The sequence below is a fragment of the Vigna angularis genome, chromosome 2, assembly GCF_016808095.1.
Source record: "Vigna angularis cultivar LongXiaoDou No.4 chromosome 2, ASM1680809v1, whole genome shotgun sequence".
Taxonomy (NCBI): domain Eukaryota; kingdom Viridiplantae; phylum Streptophyta; class Magnoliopsida; order Fabales; family Fabaceae; genus Vigna; species Vigna angularis.
In genome coordinates, this window is record NC_068971.1 from 41,137,662 (window position 1) to 41,161,773 (window position 24,112).

The 24,112-nt window shown below is 32.4% G+C and overlaps 4 protein-coding genes across 5 annotated transcripts; 2 read left to right on the forward strand and 2 right to left on the reverse strand.

Annotated features, from left to right (window-relative positions):
• Nucleotides 1–998: 998 nt before the first annotated feature.
• On the reverse strand, nucleotides 999–5,118 carry LOC108347913 (F-box/kelch-repeat protein SKIP30). The gene is made up of 2 exons (XM_017587374.2): nucleotides 4,900–5,118; nucleotides 999–2,399 (listed from the first exon to the last, which is right to left on the reverse strand). The coding sequence occupies exon 2, from the start codon at nucleotides 2,322–2,324 to the stop codon at nucleotides 1,287–1,289; it is 1,038 nt and encodes a 345-aa protein (XP_017442863.1). The 5' UTR covers nucleotides 2,325–2,399; nucleotides 4,900–5,118; the 3' UTR covers nucleotides 999–1,286.
• Nucleotides 5,119–8,488: 3,370 nt separating this feature from the next.
• LOC108347958 (non-specific lipid transfer protein GPI-anchored 5) lies at nucleotides 8,489–9,589 on the reverse strand. Its single transcript, XM_017587424.2, has 3 exons — nucleotides 9,125–9,589; nucleotides 8,989–9,045; nucleotides 8,489–8,795 (listed from the first exon to the last, which is right to left on the reverse strand). The coding sequence occupies exons 1-3, from the start codon at nucleotides 9,453–9,455 to the stop codon at nucleotides 8,620–8,622; spliced, it is 564 nt and encodes a 187-aa protein (XP_017442913.1). The 5' UTR covers nucleotides 9,456–9,589; the 3' UTR covers nucleotides 8,489–8,619.
• Nucleotides 9,590–17,024: 7,435 nt separating this feature from the next.
• Nucleotides 17,025–17,968, forward strand: LOC108347967 (non-specific lipid transfer protein GPI-anchored 16). Of its 2 annotated transcripts, none has more exons than XM_052873476.1 (4): nucleotides 17,025–17,369; nucleotides 17,460–17,486; nucleotides 17,560–17,613; nucleotides 17,722–17,968. In XM_052873476.1, exons 1-4 carry the CDS (start codon nucleotides 17,030–17,032, stop codon nucleotides 17,931–17,933), a joined length of 633 nt encoding a protein of 210 aa, XP_052729436.1. In that variant the 5' UTR covers nucleotides 17,025–17,029; the 3' UTR covers nucleotides 17,934–17,968. The 2 variants fall into 2 exon arrangements, with proteins under 2 accessions (XP_052729436.1, XP_017442925.2); XM_017587436.2 differs by having other exon boundaries at nucleotides 17,725–17,968.
• A 1,185-nt stretch (nucleotides 17,969–19,153) lies between these two features.
• LOC108347910 (pentatricopeptide repeat-containing protein At1g03100, mitochondrial) lies at nucleotides 19,154–22,960 on the forward strand. The gene is made up of 3 exons (XM_017587370.2): nucleotides 19,154–19,312; nucleotides 19,480–19,850; nucleotides 20,360–22,960. The coding sequence occupies exon 3, from the start codon at nucleotides 20,415–20,417 to the stop codon at nucleotides 22,767–22,769; it is 2,355 nt and encodes a 784-aa protein (XP_017442859.1). The 5' UTR covers nucleotides 19,154–19,312; nucleotides 19,480–19,850; nucleotides 20,360–20,414; the 3' UTR covers nucleotides 22,770–22,960.
• Nucleotides 22,961–24,112: the final 1,152 nt, after the last annotated feature.

Consider the following 24,112-nt stretch of genomic DNA (forward strand, 5'->3'; position numbering starts at 1 on the left):
ACAATTACTATAGTCCAAAGAAGTTATAGAAAAATTCTAACCATCTCAATTAATTTATGTTGCTTTTGAATTGTTTGGAGGATCTATCTAGTTCTTAGATTTTAAATTCAAATTTGAAACAAAACTTATTTGGATAGAATCTAACAAAAAATTAAAATTATTTTAACTCACTTGTGAATATAAAAGTCATGTTTAAATTTGAGCTTTTACAATATATTACAATTTTTGATTTTACCTTTTTCATGTTTTTTTTGGAGATGATAAAATGAGTGAGATAACCCACTCGTTTTTGTTATGAAAAATCGTTTATGACAAAAAAGTTAAGAATGTTTAATGAAAATAGAATTAAAGTAAATATAATATATATTTTTTAATTTTTATCTCACAGGTAAACTCTTTATTTTCGCTCAAATATTTCTTGACTTAATGTAATTTTTATTTATTTTCATTTTTAAATTCTCTTTCTATCCAAACAAAGCAAATATTTCAATCTTTATTTCCTTTTTCTCTCAAAACTAACTTGAATCCATTGAATGAAATATAAGGCTTGAACTTCTTAAATTTTCCGCAAGAAGTATTAAGACATTTTATCCTTTCCGATCATAATTAGGACCTAAGAGAATTGAATGTTTTCCCTTCTTTTATTTTAAGCCTCTTCTAACTCAGTATCAGAGACCCAAGATGGTAAGTTTCAATCCATGCATGGAACCCTACCTCCTGAAATGGTTACCTTTTTTCCTTCCTTGCTAGCATTTACTTTCAACCGGTTAACAGATTGTAAATCAGTGTTGTTTCCTCTTTTGTTTTGATATTGATAAACTAATATCATGTGAAAGAAATCTCCTTCAATAGTATTCTCGAGTTTCATATAAAGTCAATTCTGAATTATCTTTACCTTCTTCAAATTATCTTCAGTCCAAAATTTTGTTAGTCAGAAATGGTTTACTTTTCTTAAAAGGAAGAAACAAAATCAAAACAATCAAACAAATGAAAAAAGGTGAATAGCTAAATGAAGTTTATTTCTCCTAGTGAAGTGATGAATTTCAAGGTAGGAATATCAATAGAACCGATTTGTTGCCTTGTTAATGATGATCATTAACTGTTTTACTACAAACAGAACAGATACAGAAACACAACTCGTTACTGCATGTGATCAACATAAAAACAAGGACAAATATTATGGCTTACATACAAAACAGGGAAACCATTGAACGACTGATTCTTTGTCTACGAAGGTATCCAAATCCTGCGAGAACAAATAACACTACAACCTAGAATGCGAAAGCCTAAATTCTCAGCAGCGTACAACCAAGAATAGTACCATGACACCAAGTCATTGGAGCTGCTTGGCGCCAAGTTGGTCTCTCATTTCCAAGTGTGAGAACATCAACTTCGGATAATGGCCTAATGTCCCAATTCCATCTATCAGGACCAATGACGCCTCCAATCACGTATAACTCATCACCTAGTCCAGCCATTGCAAATCCAATTCTCTTTCGAAACTCAGATGCGAAACCCACAACTTTTCTCACTTCTTTGTCCTGTTTGAGGATTAATCCATGGCTCATCACATAGAGCGCATCACGGACGACTGCCATCGGACCCTGAAGCCATGCACATTCCTCAACAATCCACCCGGGCCCTGCATTGTCTAAAACTTGCACTGTTGACATATCCTTGTGCAGTACATGCACTTTTCCACCGATCACTACTCCTGAACAGGCCGAATTATGAGTGCGATGAAGATCGGGCATTGGAATCCAGACATCCTTCTCAGGATCATACATTTCTGCTTGAGATATTGATTTTCTGCAGCTAGTGAAGCCCCCGGCTACAACAATTTTCCCCTCCAAAACACAGCACGCAAACATAGAACGTGGGACAAGCATTGGTGCACGAGGGGCCCACTGTCGGACTACAGGGTCATATGACCAGACTTCATCGGTTGCAAAACAACCATCTTGGTCCCCAGTCAACGGATCAACAGCATCACTTCCACCACCAATCACAAACAACTTTCCAGCAGTGGAAACTGCACCAAAGTGGGAAAGGTGCCTGATCTTTGATGGAAGAACAGGAAGTCTGATCCAGAGATCTCGCAAAGGGTCATACAGCTGCCATAAGTTCTCTGGATCATAAGCACAGACACATAACAGATCCTCAGTTGAACCAACCTCCTGCCGAGCTCTAAATAGTTCAGAGCTTCGAACAGCTGCTTGCCAAGATCGAGAGACAAGCTCTAACACCGGGTGAAGGTAGAAAGGAACCCGTGCAAGGCACCTAATTGCAACAGCATCAGGAAGTCCTTCAATCAGTCCAGACATTATAAATTTATAACTGCTGTTTCATCTATTTCTGATAACCTTCCACTTCTGACTCTGTTACTATAAAAGGTGCACCTGCAATCACAGTATTTATTCATTAATGTATACCAATATAGTGATACTTTGGAAATTCAAATTGAGTGCTAATGTGAAGGCAAGAAGGATTTTAATGAAATACAAATTCAATTTAGAAGTTTGAATGAAAATTGTCAAGCCATGGTAGACTTTCTTGGATATCAGAACAAAGTAAAAACAATAAACTTTCCTTTCTGTGAATAAAATATCAGCAGGAATAACAACGAAACCAGGTGCAGTAGCATAAAATTTATGATAATTGTTAGAGATTTCACATTGATTATAGATATGACTAAGAATTAATACATAAATGGATGCAAACCTCATCTTACCAAATTGGTTTAATGAAGTTGAGCTAGGTTTAAAATTTATTTTCCTAAAATGGTATAAGAGTCATCTAAAGCTTATCTTAGTCAATTTTTTCAGGCCTATTGTGCTATCCGTTATCAAATCTCCAAGTCTCACACTAGAGATCTCTAGTTCTAGGTGTGAAGGTGTCAACTAGAGAGATATGGCTATGGAATAATATATAGGTGGGTGCAGATCTCTTTTAACTAAGCTAGTTGTGTAAAGTTGAATTAAACTTAAATTCCACTTTCTAAGAATAATTTTGGATCCCTTTATAAATGATTTTTTTAAAAATTGAATTACCTATATTTTAGGACTGGAGAAAAGATACAAATGATCAAGTGAGTCGCACACATAAACACATACTGACCCATAGGATTTCAGACCAGTGGTCTCTCCCTCTACCTAATGGTAAAAGTCCTGTTGACAATGTGGAGACCCACACATAAAAGTGAATTTCCTAAGAGTCAAACAAAGACAAGCTGTGGTTTAAGATTAAGCCAAAATAGCCTTCTAAGATGTCTCACAATTTCAGCCCCTTAGCCGCAGCAACTATCCCATGTTCTCTCAAGGTCTTTAAACTAATATGAATGCACATTTAACCAACCTCTTCAATCCTCTTGCAGAACAATTACATATATAAATACTGTTTCAAAGTCTACCCCCTCTGAAGAATTAAAAAGACTTCAAATTATTGCTTGATTATTCTCCTAGAAATATATGAACCAGGCTGGCTATTAGAGTTTAACTCAAATTGACAGGCGTACAACTAGGGACGTTGGATCATCTCATTTTAGATAATTGGAGGATAAAATCTGATTTACAAAGGAGACAGGAAGGCACAAAAATGCAACCCAGCATCATCTAGTGTTGATTGCCAATATAAAAGGCACAAGAAGATAGACTGACCACTCAAATAAATAGGCACATCCCTTCATTCAATACAATCTCAAGGATTCTAATTTTCAACACAATTATGGAAATAGAAGGGTACAACAGATGCTATAATGATTAATTAACCAGCAGGAACTAATTCTCAAATCATTCCCAAATACCGACGTTTACATTATGCATTCTATCCTTGGACCTGTTATTGAAAGTCACAAAGACCCCCTCTAAGCTGCATTAGCTTGCCACATCTAAGTTTCATGATACCTAAATACAGTAACATATATTCTGAAGGGTCAAGGAAGAGTAATTTAGTATTAAACTTCCACTAACAAAGGTCCAACCCCAACAATGGAAAAAAAAAAACAAGTCAGTTATATACCGTCCTTATCCGTCTCGAAATAGAGCAAAATGTTTCTGTCATTTAAGAAAACCATGAACGACCCGATAAAATAAATCTTAGGATGCAGATGCTCCCAAGAAAAAAACGAAGGTAAAAATAATATCTACATGTAAAAGGACAAATCAATTTCACTGAATCAGTGGACATTATACGCTCTATAGCAAATATGTGAAGAAAAACTCTTACAAATTTCTTGTGAGCAAATTACCTCTCACTTGTATATATTATTTTGGTCATATTACTAGCCAATATAGAATCTACAACAGAAACCGCCCAATGCAGGGAGAGCCAAAAAGGGAAAGATGATCTAGTATGACTACAATGCAATGCGTTCCTATCAGTATCAGAAAGTACATACATTCAAAAATGAAATTGACCGAAAAAAAAAACTCTAATTCAGTTTCAGTTCATAACCCAAAACAAAAGAAACTGAAAGTTTCGAAAAATGTCTTCAATTGGAAGCAGCAACAAAGAGACCGAACTCAGTTCTACAAAGAATACAGCAATGAACAAAGTCAAATGGGAAAAACCAACAACGAAACTTGGCCCGGTAACGGATTGACGAACCACTTAGCGTACGCAAAACACACAATTCAAATAGGGATTCCAGCCCTAACATTTCTCAGCACTCGAAAAAAAAACAGTGCAATAACAAAAACAGGAACAAGCAAGTACGGTAATTGCGACAAGTGGTCAAGCAAAATAGAGACGAAATTCGAAACTAACAGAGCAATGGGTATTGGATCAACTCCAAACACAGCCAAAATCAACGCAAATTAAGTATCATCCCTCACTCAATTAATTAAAAATTAAAAAAGAAAAAAGAAAAGACAAGAAAAGGGATAGAGGAAGGTGATTTACCTGGCAGCGAAGAGAAGCGAAGAAGAAAGGTAATTGGAGAGATTGCGAGGAGAGAGAGAGAGAGAGAGAGAGAGAGAGAGAAAGAGAGCGCGATGGAGATAAAGGAAGCTTAGGAAACGGCACGCTGAATTAAGAGTTAACAATGTGAATATGAATGTGAATGTTGTGCATTTCTGTTTGCGTTACTTCCCCTTCCCTAGGTTTTGTTTTTCAAATATGCATACTAGGTAATACTCACAATATATCTTTTTATTTCTCACTACTATTAGGTTATCCTTGTGATTTTACATTTTATCAATCAAATTAATTATTAATTAATCATTATTAATATATTATACAATAATTTAATTTTAATTAATTTAGGTTTCCCTTTGCGTGCTCCAATTCACCACTCTCATTCGTTATGGTGCTGCTGCAGCAAACCAACGAATAACTCTCCGCATATTCTAAATTCCTTTTCATTTTTCTTCCCCACAACTTCTGGAATCTCTACTTATTTATTTATTATTTATTAATGTTTTTTTTTCATTATCTTTTGTTTTTATTTCCGTGCTTCAAACTATGATGAGAATTGTTCTATATTCCTATTCACGTTTGGTTGAAATGTGAATCGCGCGTGGACAACAAAAAATATAACGATGTCTTCTTCTTTTTATTTTAGATTATAATGGATATTGACTCTTGATTTCGTATGGACCAGGTAATCCACCGCTTATTCTCTTTTTTGTTTTCAAATATCGGTTTACTTAACTTATAAAATAACAGTCAATAAAATATCACCATTTTTTTTTATTTTTTAAATTATGATGTGATATTAAAAAATATTTCTATGTTGCGTGTATAGTGAGCACCCATTGTTTCTAGGCTTCCTGCTATCTAATTCGTAGTTGTCTCTGATGTTGATTAGACATCATAAAGTATACAAAAATTACAGAGTATTGATTCAATTAGGTAATACGTATTTTTTCCATATCTACCAATGTAATTTTCATTATCATATATGGTTTGATAGTTTAAGGTATTCGTCAAACTATCTAATAATTAGTTATTACATAAAATTGTATTATGTATTTAAGTATACTGATGAGAGAAATAAAACAAAAAAAAATCTTTAAAAATAGAGGATATTTGGGGTAATTATATTAAAAATAGGAGTATTATAATTCAAACTTAAAAACAAAGAAATATTAAACGTTGGTAAGATGAACCCTAGACTATTGCTTTACAGCGAACACAACAAAATAAAATTGCAATGAATAAGTGAATGGATTCATCGTCATTCTTAAAGTTAAAAGATAAGAGCACCCCTTTATTTTTAATGTAGCGATACGTATCATCCCCCGCATTTGAAAAATAATTTAATGAATAAAGCTTTATTACGCTGATAATAATAAAAAAAAAGATTACAGTAATAAAATAGGTTATTTGAAACTAGAGTTAACAAATATATATTTAGTAAATAAAAAAATTATTAAGAAAGGTAATTTGTTTAAAAATGTTACGTTATGTTAATTGAATAAATTTAGGTATTATTTAGACATTAAAAATATGTTTTTCTTTTAATTGATTATGTGATTATAAATGGATACATGATTTAAACTCTGATATTTATACAAAAAATGGAATATATCTCTAGCTTTATATTTAGTGATTGTAGTGATTGTAATGATTGCAGAGTATAAGAAGAATACAACATAAAATAAGATCAAAAGTACTTTTGAAATGATTTTTGACGAGTAGCATGTGTAACTTTTGGATGTATTATCTGACTTTAATAAATATGCGTTATCGGAAATGTTTAAATATATGTCTCGTTAAAATCTTGTGACAAAAAGTTCAACTTAAAAATAAAAAATCTGAACTAAGAAAAATAATATACATCTCTTTCATGATAATTAACTATGAAATGCTTGTAAGAGTATTGGCATCCAAATATAATTGAATTAGTTTTTTTTTTATCAATTATGCATTGTGCAATAATACTAATAGTTGAGCATGTTACATGATTTTAGAAATAAGACAAAAAAACATGTGAATGATGGGACAAGATCAAAATGTTTTGAAGAATTTTGCTAAAAGACAAAGTTTAAAGAACAAAATGTCTTTATTTCCAAAAATAGTGAGACGAAAACAAATGAATAAAGTAAAATGTATTAAGAACGAAAAAATTTGTTCATGAAAATATCAAAAAAATATGAGAGAATTATCTTGACAAACTTTTATTTGATAATCAACGCTAAGTTGTAATATATAACTAATAGTTTTATATTGTTTAAGAGTCAAAATCAAATATAATTTAAATATATTTTTTTATTTTTTGATATGTCTTTCAAAAACAAAACTATGATAAATAAAACTTTAAAATAGATAATATTTTGACTTTAATAATATCATGAATTTAGAATCGAATCATATCAACTCCTAAACTATATAAAATTATTAGATATAATAAGAACAATTATAAATTCAGAAAAAACAAATAAAATTGGGCTTAGGAGAAATAAAAGATGATTATGAAAGAATCAATAAATGTAAAGTTGATGGTACTTATTGTATTTCTATTGAAGTTTGAAAATGTAAAGGAAAACAGAGCATTATTTGATTCACTAACTTCCTTGTAAAATTTTGACATATTAGAAAAATGTCATACAATGAAAAGATGAGCACTTTGATTATTATATTAAAGGTAAGAGAGATACTCTGAATTGTCTAAACTTCATAGAAATTACAAATTTTAGGATTGCGAATACTCAGTTTTATTAATAAACTATATTTATCTAGAATAATATTTCTGAATGTATCATATATAATTCTAACATTTTGAATTTTAAAGCTGTAATTCTGTTAAAACTACAATAAGGGAGATTTGTGAATGTGTAGACTTATATAATTCATATTCTTATTTCATCTTTTATTATATTTTTAAATTTTAACATTTTAAATTTTAGAACTATAATTCTTTTACATATGTAACAATAAGTGTATTACAAAAAAAATAATGGAAAACTTTTCCGAATATCATTCTTCGTTTCTGTTTTGTCTTTGATTATATTTTAAAAATTGTAATATTTTTTGAATTTTAAAATAAACAGTTTTGTTTTTTTTTTCTCTTTCATATAAAATTGTAATTTATAATGCCTTTTTCATATTACTTTTTATTAAAATTGTAGATTACATATCAAATATAAAAAATAACATATATTATTTACATAAATATCTAAAATTAGAATTAATATAGATATTAAATATTAAATCAAAAGTAAATTGTTTACATGTTAAAATAATTTTTTTTTAAAAAGAAACAGATTCTACATTGAGCTCTTTAATGAATTGAAGAAATTAAGAAGAAAATTGTTATAATAGACTTTTACAAAAGAAAGTTGTTATTTTCATTTTACGCATATAATGAGACAACTACACCGATGTAAGATTACCAAATAAATTATACTAAAGCCTATTTTATAAGAATATGGTCAATTATGTGAAGATTTTGCAAATGGTATAGTTTCGAGATTCACTTTGAGAAAAGTATATACATTGCAATTTTACGAATAAATGAAAGAAAACCAACTTGAAGTAGAAGACAGAGTTAGAAGGAAAATAGAAATAATTAAAAGTAGAGAGGGGAAGCTAATCCTAACTTTGTTAAGGCACAATGGACATTGTAATACAATATAAGTCGGTAAGCAGGAAGCTGTAAAGGATATATAATAAGAAGATTTAGAAGATGTAGAGCGATGTGGTACTCGTGAAGGTGAAAGTCAAAGTGGTTGCAAGGACAAACATCAGAAACCAAGAACATGATAATTTATAAGTGGAACTTGAATTTCCGTGAGATGAACCACCGACAATCGTACTGCTTCCGGTCGCTGATGAAACAGTGTTGGATCCAATCCCTGTGCCAAAAAGGTACTCGGTCAAATCAACTGTAGAAGTCATAAAAGAAGAAAAAACGAAACTGAGAAAAAGAAACAAAGACTGTATTCTGTATTCTGTATTGCATTCATATCTGGTGTTGAAAAATCAAGTCTGTAGTAATTTGATTGAAGAAAATAACAAGATAAGCATGAGAATCTGTGTGTACGGAACCTGAAGGGGAGTTGGGAAAGTTTGAAACGGAAAAAGCTGGTGAGGAAGAGGCTGAGCCTGAAATGATGAGATAATAAGAAGGTGAGGTTTTGACATATATGTAATATACGTAATGAAAAAGGTGATGAAGTGGTACCAGTGCAGGTGGTAAGAGGAGGTGTCTGAATGTTGCAAGAAGTGGGGAGAGCCAAAGCCCGAGTCTGATTGATGTTGAAACTTGCAGCAATTGTTGAAGCAGCACCGCTAACAACCTCACACAGGCACAGTGGTTGAGAACTCACCACATAGGCAAGTTGAGAGCAGCAAGAAGAAGAAGGGTTTGAGGCATTTCCTGTTACATAGTCAAGGCAGGGAGCAAGACTTATGAAGACATTGGTGCAACTTGATTGAGATTGAGCCAATGTGCCACCCCAAAGAGCCACCACAAGGCACAACCTTAGCAGCATCTTAATCCTTCTGGGTGCCATTGGATGATGATATGATGAAATGGGTTTCTGAGGGGGGAAAGTAGGAAGGAAGAGAATGACTTATTGTGAGAAAAAGTGAGTTAAAGAGTGGCAGCTGGATAGCTTGTGCAGCAGGGAAATAACTTTTTTACTTTGCATAGGCAGCAGATTCTTTGTTAATTTTCTGATTGGAACTTTACCATTTTTGATTTAATAAAGTTTCCCTATGTGTCGTTCAATGCTTCTTATCTTTCCTTTGTTGCTATGTCCCTTATTTATGATGGTTTTCTTTTGAGAATGATTTGTAGTGGAATTAGTGTGTGTGCTTTTGGTGCAATAATTGCTACTTAAAATCTTAAAGGGACATTGAATAACAACAAAAACAAATGCTTAGAAGAGAAGGCATGTTGTGGGCATGGGCGTCAAACATGGACTCTTTTGTCCAACAACTTTTCCATCTTTCTACTTCCAATCTATGATGCAAAGATGGTCACGCCAAGAATAGCTACAAAATAATTCAAACAAAAGAGAAGGCTTCATTGCGGGAGGAAAACAAAAACATAACAAATTACATTAGCCCAATGTAAGTGGAATCTAGATGATTTTTAATCCTTCTCTTTTGGGGAAGTAATCCCATCAAACAAAATGACCAACTTCTCCCTATATATTATTTTTTATACTTTTTTAACAGACAATCTATAATTTTATTTTTATTTTTTTAAAACAAATCATATCATAAAAACCCTATTTCTACGTGTAGAAAAATATTTGTGATTAGGAAAAATTAATATAAGTTTTTTGATGGCGGAATTGTATGGATTAATGAGCCGTTGAAGTAATTCATTAAAGAAATGATGATTGAACTATATGATTTAACTCGCCATGTTGTGGTTCATCTTATTATCCTTGCAAAACCAAGAGGACCACACTAACGAGAGGAAAAAGAGTAGCATATCTTCTTTTTTTTCCAAAAATTTAGAAAGTATATGCACTAAATTTTAAATTCAAAGTTATGAATTAGTTAGTTTTTTTTAAGATTTTAATGTTTTTTAAAATAGTAATAATAAGTATATTTGTTATTATTGCAAGTGTAAACTTAATTTTTTTAATAATATTGAAAACTCTTTAGACTACACTATAATATATTTTAATTTTTTAATTAAATTTACCTATTTAAATTAATTTTATATAATAAATAGATTAATTTTTTAGTTTTTGACTAATTAGTGTATTTGCCTACCAACTCACTTTTACGTAAAGCAGAGCAAAATGTTCAATTTGCTTCATTTGATGAAACAACTTGACCGACTTTTTATTTTCAAATTAGAGACAGATTGGACTGATTATACAGTTTTATTATCCCTAATTTCTTGAAGAGTCTTGCACTAATTGATTTTCTAACTAAAACTTTAGCATTTACATCTATCATTTTCTAAGAAAATAAACCTTCAATGCATACTAATATTTTACTTTTGCTTAAGCATTGAAGTTTTCTAATCACGATTGTTCCTAACTTGATTGATGACAAATTGTTTCGAAATTATTAGTTTTTATCTTTTTAGTTCCTATGGCCAATTTCAATTTAACTGTGTCCAACACTCAATCTTCATAAAAAAAACTATGTACCTCCATTCTGTTCAACAGGACTCACATGACGTTCTAAAATGGAGATTTTTAGCATTTATATTCACCATTATAATTAATGATTTTTTAGTACCATATGTAAGAACTTATTTTATAAGCTTACAAGAAAAAAAATTAAATTAAATAGAAAACAAATAATTCCTAATTTTGAAATTACAAATATTTCATCTTTTTAAAATATTTAAGTTTCTTTTTAATATTTTTGAGAAGTTTCTTATCTTTTCTTTAATAGATGTTTAGAAGAGGATATAGAATATGATAATAATCGAATCCGATTAATTTTTTTTAGTGTGTTTTTATTTTCTCTTAAAATTTTTTTTGTCTTCTTTTTGTTTGTGCATGTACAAAGTTATAGTGATAACACGTAACATTGAGCAAAATTTATGAATTTATGTTAATAATATATGATACATTATATACAAATCTCGAATTTTATGTGAGGTTATTTTTCGTGATAAATACATTATTTGCGATTATGAAAGCAATAAGAAAAAAAGTATTAATAAATAATTATTGACAGTTTTGATCAACTGTCATTATTTGTAGGATTTTTCAAAACCATCGTTATTTGTGAAGGTTTTACAAAATTATTACTATTTGTGAGATTTTTCAAAATTATTACTATTTGTTAGGTTTTTCAAAATTTTCGCTACTTGTTAGGATTTATCAGAGTCGTTGTTAAAGTTCTCTAAAACAGTCATTCTGGAGTTTCCGAAACCCATGTTACTTATTAGGGTTTTTTTAAATCGTTGGAACTAAAAATCATTTTATTTTTTTTATATTATTAAAATTATTTGATTATCATAAAAATGATTTAATAATAAAATACACAATCAAATAATATGTGTGCATAATGCACACATCAACATTATCTAACTACTTATATTATATTTTAAATACGAGTTGAGACAAAAAAATCATTTTAATTTTTTATTATTATTGAAATTATTTTATTATCATAAAAAGGTTTTAATAATAAAATACACAATCAAATATTTTGAAACTAAAACTAAATATTGTTATATAAAATAAAGTAAAATTAAATATAGTGATTTCCATCCTTTACAATGCATCTTGAATCCAGACAAAATATCTTTTGTAACTGACCCATAAATCTACCCATCTTGTTCAAGATCAAACATGGATCCTGACCCTTTTCTAATATAGTCTTTTCCCATTATTTTTTTTGTTTGTTTTTGTTCTTGGAGAATACATTGAAGATACATTTTTCCTTATTTCTTTTTTTGACTTGGACTTTCTTGAACCACCATAACAAAAATAACATCATGATGGCCAACATTAATGTCTGCCTATTGAACACAATTTCAATACCAACATATATTAGACCTTAAATCCTATTAAGCACTTTCGCAATTATCTATAATGAAAGTAATATTGAACAGAAATCGTTCAAAATGAGCCAATAAGATGAAATTTGCACATATTTGTGAAATTAGTTTTTAGAAAAATGGTCTTACATCAAAGAACACAAAGTTGCGGTTAGCATATCTATCATGGTGACCATCAAATCTTTGTAGAAATTGAACATAGCACAACTTCTTCCCAAGGTTGAGGTCCATTAAAAAGCACATAGTCTCTCTTATTACCTTGTTCACAATCCAAATTCAACATGAATGGTGCATTCATAAGCACAACAAAAATTCGAACCTTTAAAGGATACACAATAGAAGAAGAGTTAAAAAATAGTTTCTAATATTTTGATCTATTAGAACTAAACAATACAATATCAAATTTTTGTTCTTACCAAAGCATTCATGGTGTGGATATCCAGATTGTTTTTCACGTGAAATATACATAAGTTGTGGCAATTCCTTGCCTTCAACATCTAGTGCACCAACACTTTCTAATCAGGAATATTGGGATACACTTGAAAGACTTATGAGATACCTAAGAGGTTCAATAGATTATGTCATTAAATATAGTGGATTTCCTGCAGTAGTAAAAAGATATAGTGATGCTAACTAAATATCTGATTTTGATGAGACAAATTTCATTAGTGGTTATGTATTCATACTTGGCGTGGTGCGATTACATGAAGATTCGACAAAAAAACATTATTGTAAGATCAACAGTAAAACATTATTGTAAGATCAACAGTGAAAACATGTGTTTGTTCCTCTAGAAATGGTTGGTAGTGAAGTTGAGTGGTTGAAAAACTTCTTAGCAAACATTCTACTAGAAATGAAACCAACCTCATCTATGTCAATATATTATGATTGTTAATTGAAAATAGCTATAGCTAAAAAAAAGAATTACAATGAAAATAATAGACATATACAATTGAAACATAGTGAAACAACTACTGAATAGTGAAATTATTTCCATTAACTATGTGAAGTTAGAACGAAATCTAGCAGCTTCTCTAACTAAATCCCTAAAAAGAAACATGATATATTAGAAACATCGAGGGGAATGAGACTTAAGTCACTTGAAACACAAACAAGTGATGATAACTCAATCTTTGTGTGTTAAGTTTCTCAATCTAGGACTGATTCATATAATTTGGTATACTATATCTGATGCATTACATCCTATATAAGGTCCATAATTTTCTTTTTTCATTTTTTCGTTTGATTTTATGATGTGTGGGGTTGCTATAAAAATAATATATCACAAAATAAAATATTACTACTCTACAATCTTCGGTTTTGTTATGGATTCAAATGGTCGTGTGATATTTTGTAGGACGTTAGATGCAAATTCTATACCCTTCTTCTGATAAGTGTGAAAAAGAGTTGTTTTTATACTTATAAATGAGCTCAATCTTATAATTATTCATGTTGTTCCTCATTGAAAAGTTGTAATAGGTAGTAGATTATTATGTAAAATATTGTACAAGAAATGGTGTATTATTTAGACTTTGTCAGCCAATTTTCGCAAAGCGAAAGCCAAAATTCGCACTACCAAAAGAAGGAAATTCGCATAGCACACCAGTACATGTGCGCTGAGCGAATTAATGAAGTTAAGTGGCTTTAAAAGACGTGACAGAAAGACAGAAACATTCTCCCGACAAAAGTTTCGGACAAAGGAAAGAAACGAAAACATCTCAGGAACTTCCGGAGACTACTTCAATGCATCAAGACACCATTGTTGCAAGGGATTGCTTCAAATGTGTACGTTCTAGATGTCTAGGAATAGTTAAATTTTTCTTTCATTGGAATTGGATGTAATGAATTCACTCTGATGTTACTTTCCTGTTCAATATATCATTGTTCGTTCATATGCTCTTTCTTGAATTTACTATCATTGTATGAAAATATAATGTTATTTGAATGTTTCTTATTACTGGAAAGTAACTTTGAACATGAACATAGATAGAACACCTAAGTGATTTGGGATCTAGGAATAAACTCAATAACTTGATCATTCTTAACATCGGACTTAATGCAAATTGTATGTTAAATTGACTAAGGGATTAACATTTTAATATATTAATTTAGAACTAGTTGCTAAGGGATTAGGACTAGTATGCCTTGATGTGAATGTTTGAATGAAGTAATGAAATATTGAACAGAGTTTTATATTCATATGATTCATGAAACCCAATTCCAACGAAGTTTCTTTTAAATATAAATTCCTTGCACACCAACTGTTTGATAAAATACCAAAATTAGTTTCTTGTGTTTTTTGTACATTTTGATGTCTAATTGAGTTATAAAAGGAAGAATTGTCATGTGTTGCACAAGTCCCTTGGGAGAACGATACTTTGAACTTACTCTATATTACTTGGAACGATTTGATATACTTGCCAAAAAGTTAACACCTTCACAAGTTTCAGTATGTTACATGCAAGAGTTTTCAATTGTTGGTTGATGGGTTTTGAACCCACCTCCTCTTTATAAATAGAACCTCATTCTCTTTCGAAAGAGAACACATACATCTAGTTCATTCTCTCTTTTTGTCTCATATTTGTTTTCTTCTTCTCTAATATCATAGGTTATTTATTATTATAGTTTCTAGCTAGTTTTAAGGCTCAATACCTCTTTTGGTCCCTCTTTAGGGGGGCAATGTTCAAGTTCGTCCTACCTTTTTTAAAAAGTTCAATGTCATCCCAACTTGTGAAAAAAGTGTACAATTAAATCCTTTTTTATCACGACGTTAAAAATTTAACGATCCAGCTGACAGCATGGAGTATTCTGTGCAACGTGGCTGTTTAGGTTCATAACGTGGCAGTGACAGTGATTTTCATTAAAGTTCACGTGGCAGTGGCAGTGATTTTCATTAAGAGGGGTTAGGGTTTGGTTTCCTCCCAATTGGTCTTTGAGGTTTGGGAAGTGTTTGGGGAGACATAGGAATGGCTTCCCAAGGGTGTTCTTCGTTTTCGAAAAGCTGGGCCAAAGGATCTTCTCGTTCGTCCCATGATGGTGCTTGTAGAGGAAACCAAAGGGTTTGGTTTCCGCCCATGATTTTTACCACTGGATGGAATCAATGTTTAAGCTATGTTTGGATGATTTTGTGTCGAGTTGGAGAAGAAAGTAGAGGAAAATGTAAAGGAAGGTTGGTGATCGGATGGAGGGAGAGTATTTCCCCCTGTTCTAGGATACTTGAGGAAAGAAAGGAAGCAAACCTTTTTCCCTTTCTTGAGATTTAAAGTTAAACCTTTTACTCCCCCTTGTTTAATTTTAAAAACCTTTTACTTACCCTTTTACCTGCTCTATCCCACTAAATTATAACATTTGAATGTTTGCATTAGAACGGCTGAAACACTTCTGCATCTTCCATATCTTGTTAATCCTTGCTTTGTTCTTTATGCAACTTAGGAAAGCCCAATTGCAACCTGCTGCTTCTTTCTGGTGTTCATTTTTTGAGTTTCAAGCAAGTTCTATATTTAGTTATGAAACGCCATTTGGTAATGGCTACAATTCATTCCAGTTTAATAATCCTCTACAATTTGTTTCGAATCCTCAATTTCAAGCATTGGAAGCTCATTTCCCTTTCAATATTAAATTGGGAGGAAACCAAACTCTAACCTCTCTTAATGAAAATCACTGTCACTGCCACGTGAACTTTAATGAAAATCACTGTCACTGTCACGTTATGAACTTAAACAGCCACGTTGCACAGATCGTTAAATATTTAACGTCGTGACCAAAAAGGATTTAATTGTACACTTTTTAAACAAGTTGAGACGACATTGAACTTTTTAAAAAAGGTAGGACGAATTTGAACATTGCCCCCCTAAAGAGGGACCAAAAGAGGTATTAAGCCTAGTTTTAACATCTTCAAAATATTCGAGAAGTTTTTATTATATCGTAGAAGATTTCCACAACACCTCAAATAAATATTTCATAGTAGGATCTCATACGTTTCAAAAATCAATTGTGTTTTTGTTAGTTTTTACAACATCCACTTTATCTTATTTTTTTACGTGTTAAAGAATCCTATCAAATTACTTAAATTGATTGACTTTGATACCCGTAATTTAAATATGTATTTGTTGTACAACTTATAATACATAAACAATATTATCATAAAAACATGTAAACGAAAGATATGGAAGAATTGTGGAAACATTTAAATTTGATTTATTTTGTAAATAAAAATTCATGCAATATATTAAAAAAAACATTGTGAGCAGTGTGTGAATGATGTTCTAATGCAAAATTCCTAAAATAAAATTTCCATGAAGCTTTGCAAATTCTTCTAGCCAACCACACCAAATTGCAAGCCTGTAACAACAAGTTGCGCAAATGACAGGAATATTCTTGAGAGAGTAAATGTTAGTCAAGTTAGTTGAACTCCTTTATCATTCTCACATCTACCTATGCTCCATTGTCGTGTGTGTGTGTATATATATATATATATATATATATATATATATATATATATATATATATATATATATATATATATATATATATATATATATATATATATATATATATATACTGGTTTAATCAAACACAATCTCCTTCATCTAAGATATATTGATGCTCTCATCCCTCATGGCTTTTCAAATAGGAGTGATTCTGACAGCTCTCATAGTGGGTTCAGTAAATTCGGTTACTGGACAAGTTAGCAGTTCTTGCACAACCTCTATGATGAACAGTATCACACCATGCGCCAACATCATCACAGGAAGCACTAATAATAATGGTTTAAAGCCACCAAGTACGTGTTGTGATTCACTGAGGTCTTTGATGAACACCAACACCAACTGTGCTTGCTTTCTGCTCTCTGCCAATGCTCCATTTTTCCAACTACCCCTCACCCTTGCCCTCTCATTTTCACAAGCATGCAACATCAATGGACTTCCTTTGCAGTGCAAAGGTTTGCATCTGTTACACTCACAAGCTTTAGCTTTCCCATTTTCATTTCTCATTATCATCAAATTACATTCTAATACTCTTCTTTTCGCAGCTTCTGCTTCTCCTTTACCAGCTCCAGGTATTTTGCATTTTCCCAGATTATCAAAATTTATACCTTCCTCGGTTTCTAAATATATATTATTTTTTGTTAGGTCCTGCAGTTCTTGGATCGAACGCTCCAACCCTATCACCCTTAAGCCCACAAGGTTTGTGAAAATTGGCCTTAACAAAAGACATGAATATAATGCTACTGCTTTTTAAATTTGGAAAGTAACGAAAATTGGTTTGTACACTAATTTATAAGAGAAGTTTAGCAGATTCAAAAATGGTTGAAGAAGAGAAATATCAGAAAGTTCAATTGGCGGCGGCGTCAGTTCCGGCGGAAGCAGGAGCACCCAGTAGAAGTAGAATTCCACAGATCAGACCAGTGTTGACTCCACTTCCTTCGCCATCTCGTTCATCTTTTCTCTCATCACCACCTTATGATTTTCTCGTAGGAATCGTGCTTTTGTGCCTCTATTCCTAATTTTTATTGTACAATGAATAACACCAAAACCCTAATCCAATCACTCTGCACAACCTGCTTTCTCTATGTTTCTGCTTATTCATACAAATAATAATGTTCTAGTAAATAGTATTGAAAGATTGAAACTTCACGGTCTCATTTCATGCATGGTTTCAATTTTGGATACTTTAAGCGACACATCAATGTCCGATTTCTTGATCGTTTCATCGTCTGCGTGTTTACGTGACTCATCAATCTTAGCCAAATTACCACTGCTGTAACAAGTTTCAGAAATCGGATATGAACAAGGTATAGAGATGATTCAGGTGGTGTTTCGGACAGAATCTTAAGATTTTATAAAAAAATGAAATATTTAAATTTGAATTATTTTATTTAATGTTTTTATTTTTTTAAATATTTTGGTTGAGTTAATTAATTGATTTTTTATTTTAAATTTTTAATTTGGATTAGATAATTTGATTTGAAACAAATAAGTATATACATATAAAAAATAAAACTTGTTGTTTTAGGAAATTCTATTTGATGAAGGAATTTGTTTAGTAAGTACTCTTTATAAGACCAAACAAAATTTTCAATTAATATAAAATTTTAAATCATTAATGTTGAACAAAACAAAAAAATGCACCCATCATTATAAACGCTTTCACACATGTTAATGATTAATTAACAACTTATGAGACAAATAAATGGAAAATTTTGTATGAATGATCGCTATACATGAGTTTCAAAAAATGAGAGTCAAAAACCTATACGATTTCTCGTATAGTATAACAAAGACAAGAGCTTCAAAGGTGTTGAATGTTTTAATTTTTGGAAACTAAGCAAACAAAGACATGTGTGTTTACAATTCTATATATGAATTTTCAGATTGTTTTTTACAAATATTTGATTAAAATTTATGATGGCCAAAAGAGATGCACAAAATGAAACATATAAGACAATTCTTATTTCAACTATAGAACGAAAGTTAATTAATATTGCTAACAGTGAAGGATTTGTTTAAATGATTTTTTTTATTTTAATTGTAAGTTTACAATTTTGTATAGGTTTAAACATTTTAGACAAAAATGATCTTATATATAAATTTAAATACTTTTTGGGGGATTTTTTCCTGCACCCCAAGTTTTTTTCTGCACCTCCATAACTATAGTGAGATGACTTAAGTACCCTTCACTAAAAAATTATTTAAAACCCAAATATTTCACCTAATAGCTTTTGGGATTTTTCTCATTTTCTGCATTGATGAACCAAAAGGTTTACGGGGATGCCACAGAGTGAGGACGAGAAAGAAAAGTTCGCTTTCCTCGGTGGATAGCTCTTGCTCACAATTTCGAAGCTTTAATTCAATAATTTTTCCGCGTTTCGAACCCCAAAACAGAGTAAGTAAGGATTGGTTTGCTCGCATTGTGTTATCATGTGTGTTTTGACTCTTGAGCACCAACTATTTGATAAAAGAATCCAACCATTTCTTTGAATTTAATGTTACTCTGTTTATATTCTCCGCAATGATTCTGACACTCTTCTCCTTCGTTACTCTCTGCTAAAGAGGGAAAGTCTCTTCATTGAAGATAGATAGATGTATTTCCACTGACAACGTTGTCAAGTAACGAAAATGCTGCTTCTTCAAACTGTTGTCTCGACGCTTTTCACCTGCTTCTTTAAAGTGAAATGGACCGAGTTACATTGACCCATAAAACTAAAACCCAAAGCAAGGGCGTTGATTGATTGATTCAGGGCTTAGCCTCCCTCCACGGTGGCAGATCGAAGCCGGGTACGGTGGTTTCATGGTTGGTTTTTGTGTGTTGATGGGCAGAGCAGAGCTGAGCAGTGAACAACAAACCAAGTGGTTGCTGGTCGCTGTTTTCTGTTTATCAAATGAAATGAAATCATGGGCATCAACAACTTACTCATATCCTGGTGAGACATTAATTCTTACATTTTCCCCACTTACTAGCGACCCACTTAGTTTATGAGATTATATTCACTTCTTTTATGATTTATAGTGATGACAGTACCAACTTTCAAACTTTTATCGGGTTTCTGCCGTTGTTCATGTCTGTCGACTCTTTTCTTTCTTTGTAATAACTGTTTGTAGTTTGTGAAAAGTGCTTAAGGAATGATGCCAAAGAAAGTTTTAATGTTTGTGTCACAAGTTTTAGAGTTCCATTTTAACCTGTATAATTATATCGGTTTTCTGAAGATGTTTTATCTACTTACAATTGTAATAATTCTGAATTTTCAATTTTATTTTTGGCTGTTACAATGATGCACTTCTAAACCTGCTTTTGTTTTTGTTTTACTAGACTCCTCTTGTTGAAACTAAGAATGCTCATTCCACCTTTTGAGCATAACTCTGATTTGTTTGTATTATTTAGTGTAACATTTATTATCCATTTTGTTTACCAACGGATACTGTGATTGTGCAGGTTTTTATTGATTTCGTTCTTAAATTCATCTTCCCAAAATTGCTTATAGTTGAAGATGCTTGGAGTGAGAAAGCTCAAAACAGGGCCTGATATCCCTTTGGTTTTAAGTGTCATGGTTGCTAATTGCAATTATAGAACAGCCCAAGTTTCCAGTGGCAAAAGTGTCAGGTATATTGTTAAGTCGGCTGTCTCTTGTTTAGTTAAATCAAGTTCATCAGCATTTCTACTGGGATCAGGGAATAAATTTTCTCTTCAAGGACTATATTTCTCTAGTGTGGCTGAAAGAATCCTGGTCCATGCTCAAGACCCTGCCAAAGTTAGTTTGGAGATACAAAATGCTATCGATTTGAATCAATTAGATTATTCGTGGAAATTATTGGAGCAGCATATGCACATGGAGGGGTTTCCCAGAAAATCAGTCATCAGTAAGCTTGTAACAAGCTATGTGGACAGCCTTGATACGAAATTGCTAGGAAAGGCTTATGAGTTGGTAGAACGTGCTATTGAGAAAGGTAGACAAGATTTGTTGGAAAAGGATGTACTTATCTACCTCAGCTTTGGCCTTGCAAAAGCCAGACTACCAGTTCCAGCATCAACCATTTTAAGAAAGATGATAGATATGGAGCATTTTCCCTCAGTCACTGCTTGGTCTGCAGTTTTAGCGCACATGTCACAAACAGCAGAAGGAAGTTACCTTGCTGCGGAGTTGATTCTTGAAATAGGTTATTTATTCCAGAACAATAGAATAGATCCGCGTAAAAGGAGCAATGCACCTTTGATAGCCATGAAGCCAAACAGTGCTGCTTTTAGCATTGCTTTGGCAGGGTGCCTCCTATTTGAGTCATCTAGGAAGGCAGAACAGCTTCTGGATATGATGCCTCGAATTGGTGTCAAAGCAGATGCACACTTACTGATAATAATGGCACGTGTATACGAGAGAAATGGGCGAAGGGAAGAGCTCAAGAAGCTGCAAAGGCACATAGAGGAAGCCCCAAATCTAACTGATTTACAGTTTCGACATTTCTATAATTGTTTATTGACATGCCATTTGAGATTTGGGGATCTAGATTCTGCATCAAACATGGTTTTGGAAATGCTTAGGAAAGCAAAGGAAGCAAGAAATTCTCTTGCAGCTGCCAAATTTATGATGAATGCCGATGGAATTGACCATAACCGTTCTCCGGAATTGGCTTCTGTCCATAGTTTGAACAAGATTAAAGATTTAGATAGTTTACAAAATAACAGGTCAAATTCAAGTGCTGTATTATCTTATGAGGAGTTCTCTAAAGATAGGAACTTCTCAAAGCTTGAGGCAGAGTCCAAAGCTATACTTGATTCTTTATTATCAAAGTTGCAGATGCGGGTGGACTTGATCACAACCAAGCATGGTATATTGCAGCCAACTGAAACAATTTATGTAAAATTAGTTAAAGCTATGCTAGAAGCTGGCAAGACCAAAGATTTAGCTGTATTTCTTCTCAAGGCAGAAAGAGAAGATTCTCCATTTTCCAATGACAATTCAGCTTTGGTTCATGTTATTAACGCGTGCATCTCACTTGGATGGCTGGACCAAGCACATGATCTCCTGGATGAAATGCGTCTAGCCGGAGTTAGAACTGGTTCATCTGTATACTCCTCTCTTTTGAAAGCATATTGCAGAGCGAATAGGGTGGCAGATGTCACATCGCTTCTGAGAGATGCTAAGATAGCTGGTATCCAGCTTGACTCAAGCTCTTATGAGGCAATGATCCAATCCAGAGTTCTCCAGCAAGACACACAGGGTGCACTCCAACTTTTTAAAGAGAGGAAAGAGGCTAGAATTCCAAGAGTCACTCAACAAAACTCTGGCATGATGGCTAAAGATGGAGCGGATACTGAAGAAGCTGGGCTAATGACCAAGCTGTTACAGGAAATCAAGGAAGGGCAGAAAGTGGACTGTGGAGTGCATGACTGGAATAATGTAATCCACTTTTTTTGCAAGAAGAGACTGATGCAAGATGCAGAAAAGGCTCTAAAGAAAATGAGAAGCTTAGGCCACTTACCAAATGCTCAAACTTTCCATTCTATGGTCACAGGGTATGCTGCCACTGGAGGAAAATATCAAGAGGTGACAGAGCTGTGGGGTGAGATGAAAGGTCTTGCTTCTTCTGTCTCCATGACGTTTGATCAGGAACTTCTTGATTCTGTGTTGTATACGTTTGTAAGGGGTGGATTCTTCGTTCGAGCCAATGAAGTTGTGACCATGATGGAAAAAGGAAACATGTTTATTGACAAATACAAGTACCGAATGCTGTTCTTGAAATACCATAAATCACTTTACAAAGGGAAGGCTCCGAAATTTCAGACAGAATCCCAACTAAGCAAAAGGGAAGCAGCCCTGGCTTTTAAAAGGTGGATAGGCTTGACTTGATGAAAGTTTCAAACCAAGTCAAGGCACTAGCTCTTGCAAGTTTCAAAATCCAAACCATCAACTTCATAACTTGTGGCTGTATAATTTTTGTTCTATCTCCGCTCATGTTTGAAGGTTTAACACTAATGTATTGCCAATGTGAATAAACCAACATCTTATTTTGTGTAGAAAATTTAAGTTACACATCTTCAGTTCCATTATTTTAAGGCAACAAATAGAAGATGGTGTGGCACATACTTTCATGCTTACATAACTGATGGCCATAAATATTTGTTGATGTATTTTGTCAATGGGACAAACACATGCTCCGCTGAGAACATTGTTATTTGTGAATTCTGATTTCTGACACAACACGGTTGTGACAAGCAATGAAATGAAAAGAACTTGCGTGATTGTAATTTGTAGTACATGCTGGGCTCAGCTATACATCATAAACCGGATAATAACATTAATAACAGTAGCAGGATGGGGAAAACAAGAGGTTTTTCCTGCACTGCACGGGCAAGCATAAAAAAATGGGCCATAGGAAGACAATTACTGAACAGAATGAACCACTATCTTACGCCAACAATGATATCACTTGCTGAAACATGCCACTGACATTTTTTCACAGCAAAATTGTAGAAAGACTAATACTATTTTAACATCAATTTTCTTCAATAACTTTTTACAATTTACGTTTTTCTCCATTTATATCAGTAACATGTATCCTATCTCAAGTTTTTTTATTCTTTTCATATATTTTTTCTTTGTAAAAAGTATTAAGAGGAGTATCTAATTAGAAAAAAAGAACTACACACACGTGTGTATATGTACTATAAGTTACCGGAAAGTTCACTCTCAAACTATAAAAAACTGAGATACGGTCGTGCTTGAAATACAGGGAAATCAAACACTTATTTATGCAACAAACTCATCTCAATTAAGTTAGTTCAAAATTTATTAAGGTGAGGAAACACCTACTGCTAGAAAAAGGAAAAAAGTAGGGAGCCAAAACACTTTTTCTTTATCTTTTTTTAGTTGTTTCTTATTGAAGGTGTTGCCTCTTTAAACTGCAGTCATTAGGATGCTTTTGATGTGTTGATTTGACGAACAAAACAAACTAGCATTTGACAATGACGTAATCGAAATTTAATTAACATTAGCTGCAAAACAAAGTCCAATAATTGGGCAATTACCAAGAATAACGAACTTAACGTGTTTAGGAACAGTTGCTTTATGTTCTTTTTTACTTCCATTGAATTGATTTAAGTGCCAAAAAAAACTCGTGATGAGGTTAACATGCTTGACCAATTTTTTTGTAACTAGTTATAATGCTAGTATAATAATATATAAAAATGCCA